Below are 7,565 nucleotides of genomic sequence, written 5' to 3'. Positions count from 1 at the left end.
GGGAAGAGACTCTTAAGGGGGCATTCAGTTCAGTTAGTAACAAATATTTTACAAGGTTACTTTGTTAGGCTCTGCAGGACAGGCAAAGAAAAGTCTCAAACAAAGAAGCCTACTTTGTTTTAACTACAGCTGTGGACTCAGGTTAAACTTGTATGAAAAGTGTTCTCAAGAATTATTGCTTAAGTAAGTTGTAAAATTTTGATCTATAAGTTTATGTCTGTTTTCCTGGCTTTCTCTGATGTTTGAGCTACAAATAAGAACTTCCCTATTTCTCTCTCCCTCTCTCTCTGAAATTAATCATGAGGTTAAACCAAATTCTAGGAGATGATATATACATGACAGTCGATTTACCTGTTCTTTAATTTTGATCCTGCCTTATGCTTAAACATAATATGGTTGGTTATAGCAGTCCAAAAAAATGGAAGGTACATCTTTATGGAAATCCCCAATCTTAGGAACTAAAAAAGGAGAGAAAATAGAGAAAAGTTTACTTACTTTTTAGAGTAAAAATCCCTTTTGAAAGATATTTTTCTGTATGTTGGCAAACTATTTTTAGACATACACACTCATACTTAACTACAATCACTCAATTAACTGCTAAACCTTATGAAGGAAGTAGTATTTGAAAAACATTTAAAATGTTTAACAGGATATTTAAGCAAATACTTAAGAAACAGTCTATGAACTTGCATGAAGAACTCTACAAGTACAATACTTTCCTTTGGAAATTAAACTTTGAAATAAAGGATAAAATTTTAAAATGTAACTTTTATATGCCTGCCCAAAGTCCTGATAGGTATTTTATATCATAAAGAATTGAGAAACAGCAACTAAAAGCAAGTAATAGTGTCTTGTTTCACCAGGAATTTGCATATTTTGCTAATATTAATGTAATCTCATAGAAAATTCTCATCTAAAGTGTGAGGTTTCTTACTGAAAAAAATTTCATGGGTTCATGTAGAAAATATTTCTTGGGTCTCTTTATTCAAACATTTTAAGTTCAATTCCTCTTCAGTTGTATCTTAGCCAGTGGAATACAGATAATGCATTTTGTTCTTCTTTCCCCAGAAACTGATGTGTTTACTCTTATGGACTCAGAGGGGCTTTTCGAGTTACTTCAATTTTTACAGCTCTTTTCATATCCCATGTATGAATTTACTGTGAAGACTTATGAATGATGGAGCTCCAGCAGCCTCACCATGGACTTGCTTTGCTTTGGTAAGTATAGAAAACCTTTGGCAATGTGGTTGAGACCTAAGTTTTAGCACTTAGGCAAAACTTTTTAGCAGGAGCCAGGATATGAATAAATATGAAGGAGGCACTTGAATGCAAAACACACTTTAAAAATTTCATGGCAAATTTGAGAGCATTTTCAATTAAGTATCTATGACTGCGGGTTGTCTCCCTTGAACAAATTAGTTCCCCTTTGTAAGGGTTTTATCTTTCAAAGTATCGATCAAATCGGTGCTCAAGGTAGAACTGTAAGTAAAGTTACAATCCTAAAACCTTTTGGGCGATGGTTCTAATTGATATAACTAATATTTTAGCAAAATATCCTGGATTGTAATTGAAAGAAAGCATCTGGGTCTGAAGAATACCTACTGAGGGCAGCCCTATTAAGATTGATTCTGAGATGGGTTAATTTCCTGAACTTGCAAAGCAGAAACTGGAAGGTTTTCCTGCTTCATAAGCCTGCAGGGTTTAGTGTTTGGTCCTGTTGAGACCCAAGGGCTATCTGGGCTGATTAACATATATATAATTCAAGTGCACCAGCTAGAAAGGCAGAGCCACTTTCATTTGGCTCTGTACTACTGTGAAATAAATTCTGTCTGCATTGTTTAACTTTTTTTTTGTTTTTAATTAGTTTTCCCTGGACATCCTCCTGCTGCCTTCTTTAGGAATATTGCTTCCTATCCTAAGCAGGGACTAAAGACTAGAAAAGCTTTCTCCAGCATTCAAACTAGATTTTCTTTCCATTCATATCACCACTTTTCATAACATGGTAAGAAACACTGTAAATAATTGAGGTGATCCATCAAGAGACCCATTCTTGATAATGAAAAATTGCGTAACTCAGTAAAAGTCAATTAAAAACCACAAACTCCAGAGCCTTTTGCTCAGTGAAGATTTATTGTTACAGAAGGCAACTAATACAATAGATTTGTGGGGTCAAAATTTTAAAAAGTTCTAAAAAGGCAGTTAAAGCTTGACAATAAACTTGAGTAAGGTTTACACAATATCAAAGTATATTAGTTCTTTGAAATGAAAAGTTGTTTTGTTTTTTTTTTTCTTCCTTTAACTTGAGATGTCTGAGATGTCAGGATTTTGTAACATTCTTAGAAACAACATCCACTGTGTGAGATACTTTTTTTCCTTTTGCGGTTTTAAACCAGTCTGACTCTTTGGTTGTGCGTATACAATGAAAAGTCTACAAATGAAATGAGACAAGTCAGGATGTTTTCCTTTGTTAAACGAAGTATCTGAATAATTAGAACTACCTAGATAAAAGACTCAAAATGTTTTTGTTATCTGGTTGCTTGGTTAGGACATAGCCAACATTTCAATGGAATGTGGTGTCTTGTACAACTGCATATAATTTTTTAAAAAATAAACAATGACTCTGTTTCTTTAGATACATCAAATGCTGCTTGAGTGGCCAAAGGGAAAATGCCAACCCTTTGAAATGTAGTATCTCTAACACTTTTCTTCTTTTAGTAGTTTTTCATGCCCCAAATATAAACTTTAACTAAGGAGTAACGTCTATCCTCAAACTCCAAAAATATCCGTTTGTTTTGAGGTTCATGGTCCACCATTATAAGTTTTAAACTGTGCCCAAAGGCTTAGGTAGGGTTCAGCAGTCAGGCATGACAGATGCATAATTCTAACCAACAGTGCACATGTGACATGCTTCCTACTGAAATTAAACTGCCAAATAAAAAGGAAGGATTGTGCCCTTTTTAATAACAAAGAATGCAGTCGTTAGAATTCTTCAGATTTGGAATTCCAGCAGCGCTCTAGTGTTTTCTTCTTGATGTGTGACAAGAATGAATAATATCAAAAATAAAAATAAACCTCATCTAAACAAGCAGTTCTTTGACTTTATAATGTTCAACATCAAATACATCAAATTCTAAAAATACTCAAGACCAGTAAATTATCAGAGCTGAGGAAATAACATGCTGAGGATAGGATCAATTTTTAAACCTTTTGATTGATTTTAACCTACTAGCATTAGTTTTGTTCATTTTTGTTTAGACATTGCCACTTCAGCTGACTACTAGGGACCATGGTATTTCATATTCATATAAATATTTGAATTTGACCTCATAAAAAGTCCCTTGGGTCTATAATACTTTTATTCTTGTATAATCTGAAACAAATCCTTTCCTTTTAAAAATCAAACAGACCACGTTATACACACAGTTGACTATTTACAAAGCACCCAATTAAATCCTACTTAATTCTCTTTCACTCTAAAAATTCCATCTAACTTGTGTGTGAAGTACCCATAACATTAAATGCATAATGTTCACAAACCCTGATAGTCCTATCTAACCTAGAAAATATTACCTTCCTTAAAGAGAAAAAAAGAGCCTTAAAAAAAATGAGTAAGGTTTTAAAGAAATGAGACCAGAAATCACAGTACAAGACAGAGAAATCTACTTTAATATTCACAGGTAAAAGTTACACATCACAAGAGATTGGACAGTAGCTTAGCGTAACTAACATAGCTATAGTGAAAATCATTTTTATAAAAAAATAATCTAGATGCGGTCATCAGAATTTTTGGTCTGCTTAAGTTAATGTTTGAAGATCGACTTTTATCCCTGCTTGAAGGATTTGCCATTATGCCTTTTTTTTCTCCCACTGTTGCCTATTAATGATTCTTTGGAGGAAGGAAAGCAGAAAGTGTTCATTTCCAAGAGTTTGTCCTTTGGTAGCAAGCAGAGAACATTTTTTCATTTCCATGATTAAATAATCTGTACAGACATGAAACTTAGTGACATTAAGCTTTAGTGTAAAATGAAGAGTGATAAGCATTTTTTTTCACTTCGATAAAACAGCAGATTTCGTAAACTCCTTAAGGATCCAAGCATTTCCTCATCCCATATGCAAAATCATTCAGAATCCATTTTGACCTCAGTTGAAAAACAAAAACAAACACTTACTCTGTATATATTACACTATAAAACCCTGTACTTAAAAACTGATAAGGTATATATTCAACATGTATGCTTCAAATACAAAGATTTCAATCTACGTTTAAAAAAACACACTTGAATGGACTCAGAACAAGTTTAATTTGTGATTAAATATCTCATGCAATCATGCAAGACCACTAGCTATAACTGTTACTTCCGAGTCTATACTGGGCAAAACAAACACAAATTAAGAGCCAGGCCAAACAGAAAAGACATTGAAGATATCAAGAGCTCTGTAATTGAGCTGAAAAGTAATTTTCCAAAAGAAATATTCCCATAGATTAAAAAAAACACACACATAATATTTACAAAAAATATTTAATTAAAAATATCTTATAATTACAGTAGTCTGTTAAAGCATATACTTTCTCACACTTATAGAACATCTCTATATACACATGGTATGAAATGTCACTCATTTATCTATACAATATGTAACATTCTTGCAGAGAAAAGAAAGTTCTCTGCCCCGTTATAATCATCTATTTTAAACAATAGATGTAAAAAAAAATATCTACAATGCTCTGGTATATTAGTAAAGCTTCAAAACAAAAATTGAACTCCTTGGTCACAAAGTAGGCTTCTAAAGTCGGATCTACTCTTGATCTTCTATTTATCAGTCCTGTCACACTTAAGCTTAAAAGTTTAACTGCATCTCCAAAACACACAGAAATGTACAATTCACAGCAGTTATAAATGAAGAGACAAAACAGAATACGTATGTAGAATGTTTATGAACGTGCAAAGAAAGGATGAAAGTTGTATTTTTCTTTCCTCTCCCTCTCTTGGAATGACGAATGAAAACGTTTCTAGGTTGGCCGATGTTTTTTCCTTTCCTCCGGTGTCTTTTTTTCTCTAACTTCTGCTCTTCCCCCTCCCTCTCTAGTGCTCCTGGCTCGGGCTCAGGCGGCCGCACACCTGTGGAAGAGGAATGAATAGAGGGGGTGTGTGAACCTTCTCGCTGCAGACTAACTGGCGCCACCGACCAAACTCAAGACATGCTTGATCAACAACCCAAAACAAACCACCAGGTCAGACAACACCCGCAGCCCGCGGCCGGGCCAGGCGCCGAGTAGGCAGCTGCGGCTCTCGGGAAGCCAGGAAGGGGACCCACTCCGGGACCCTGCCCGCGTCCCCCTTTGTGGGTGACAGATGCACGGGGGGACACCGGGGCAGCTCCCATGCCCACGAGGGTGCCCTCCCTCGGGAGCTAGGGAAGACAGAAGGGCCCGCTGGTCACCAGGAAAAACACGGGGACGGCGAGGACAAGGGCTGACACATCTCCACTGAGACTGAACCTCGAGTTCTAAGGCTAAGTACGGGTTCACTTGCTACTTAGGTGGCAGGGAGAGAGACAGGGGTTACTTCCTTGAGAGTTTGCTCTCAGAAATGCTAGGGAGCAAAGAACACCGCGGTGCCTGGCCCCGGAAGCCCTCGGGGACGGGCGTCTCTGGTGACCGGCCACCCGAGACGGGAAAATGCGCGCTCACCTGGACAGCGCGGCTCAGCGGCACAGAATGCTGTCGCCCTGCTTGTTCACCGCGCCGGCCTGGAACAGCAACCGAACACCAAGGGAAAGGTTAGCAAGCGCAAATAACGCGCTCGTCACGGTCCTGGATCGTCCTCGGAAATCGGGCTGCCGCGCCGACGCCCCCACCCCCGCCTGCACCCCGGCGGGCACCTCTGGGCTTAGGCGGGACTTGACAGCCCAGGACGCGCACGGCCAGGGGTCCCGCGCTGCGCGTTCTCCCAGACCCGCGCCCGCCGAGCCCGACCGGCTGCTGGCAGATCGGGGAGCCGGGAGGAGGGGGCTGTCATTCCCGGCTCGCCCCTGCCTGAAGGAGGGTGAGCGCCCGCGTCCCGCCACCAACCTCCCGACCCCCGCGGCGTCCGCCCACGACCGGCGCCCGGCCTCTCACCGGGTCTGTGTTGAGTGCCGTGAGCGGGGTCCGCGGCGGCGCGGCTGGACAGGTCCCGGCCGGGTGGTGTGGCGGCGCGGGCGGTGGTGGCTGCCTCAGTAGAGCCGGGTGCGTCTCCAGCGCCAGCTGCAGGTCCAGAATGTAGTCGATAACGTGCTGCAGGATCTCCACTTTGCTGACTTTTTTGTTGGGCGGGATGGTGGGCACCAACCTCCGCAGGCGACTATAGCAGTCGTTCATATCGCACTGCAGGCAGAGCGCCGGCTCGTCGGCCGCCGCCTCGGCCGCCTTGCAGCGCGCTGCCGCCGCCGCCGCCGCCGCGGCTGCCGAGCCACCCAGGCTGTGGCCGTGCTCGGCCAGGCAGCGCAGCGCCAGCTCTCCACCGCCGCAGCCCGACGGCGCCTTGCGGCCCGAGGGGCGCACCGGGCTCACCGCCTTCATCGCGCGCGCCCTGCGCCCTGCGCGAGCGGACCCGCCGGGGCGAGCGAGGGAGGCAGGCAAGCTCCGGGCCCCGTCCGCGGCCGGCTCCGCTCCCTTTTCTGCGTCCGGCGCGCTCGGGGCACCGCGACGCTCCCGAGCCCAATTGACGGGAGAGTAGCTCTGGGTTTTGCGAGGGGATCTCTGCTCAGTGGGCCACACTCAGTCCGAACCCAAGGCAAGAAAAAGCAAAAGCACCGGAAGAAAAGTAGCCCACCCGGGTCCCCTAGGCACTCCCTTCGGAGCTCCGACTAAGCCCAGTCGCGGCCGCCGCGCTCCCCTAGCCCGGGATCACCCCACCGCCGCTACTACTCACAACCGCGCCTCCTCCACTACGCTCTCGCCCGGCCCGCCGCGCAGCTATATTTATAGAGCCGTGCGCTCCGGGGGCGGGGCCAGCGCGCGGGCCGGGTCGCCGCGCAAGCCGAGCGGAGCCCGCTGGGCGCGCGGGCGGGTGCGCAGAGGGAGAGGCGAGGGCGGGGGCTCCGGGCGGTGCTGGGGGGCGGGGAGCCGGGCTACCCGAGTGGAGGAGTGGGCGGGGGGTCGGGAGTTGCTAGCCAATCAGGCGGGCAGTGCCACCTCGGGGAATGACGCTCGGCCAATGGGAAGGGCACTCCATTCCGTCAACGCTGTGGGTCGGGGTTCTGAGAAAAGAGAGCTGGGTGGGAGTCGGGCCAGGCTGATGTGTGCCCAAGGGAGGGGAAAAGAGAGAGCGAAGTTCCTGCGAAGAACTGCGGGAATGTGCGGCCGGAATTCACTCTCCACCGCCCCCTCTATCCCGACTAGGCTGCTGAGGGAGCGCCTGGGCCCTGCTCGCGGATACCCTGCCACTCCTAATAGCGCGGCGCCCAGGGACCCTCCGCCACCCATCATTCCATCCATGGGATTGCAGTGCCTTAAGAAAGACGCGCTGTTCAAAAAGGCACGTTCATTCTGTTCTGTATTTTCCCCCTCCGTTCATTATTCG

General features: G+C 44.6%; 1 protein-coding gene across 1 annotated transcript; it reads right to left on the bottom strand.

Annotated features, from left to right (window-relative positions):
• Positions 1–2,111: 2,111 nt before the first annotated feature.
• ID4 (inhibitor of DNA binding 4) lies at positions 2,112–6,908 on the bottom strand. The gene is made up of 3 exons (XM_050789556.1): positions 6,122–6,908; positions 5,693–5,751; positions 2,112–5,120 (listed from the first exon to the last, which is right to left on the bottom strand). The coding sequence occupies exons 1-2, from the start codon at positions 6,560–6,562 to the stop codon at positions 5,707–5,709; spliced, it is 486 nt and encodes a 161-aa protein (XP_050645513.1). The 5' UTR covers positions 6,563–6,908; the 3' UTR covers positions 2,112–5,120; positions 5,693–5,706.
• Between the last annotated feature and the right edge of the window lie 657 nt (positions 6,909–7,565).

This window comes from Macaca thibetana, chromosome 4 (assembly GCF_024542745.1).
Source record: "Macaca thibetana thibetana isolate TM-01 chromosome 4, ASM2454274v1, whole genome shotgun sequence".
Taxonomy (NCBI): domain Eukaryota; kingdom Metazoa; phylum Chordata; class Mammalia; order Primates; family Cercopithecidae; genus Macaca; species Macaca thibetana.
This window is presented reverse-complemented; position numbering and strand designations above follow the sequence as displayed.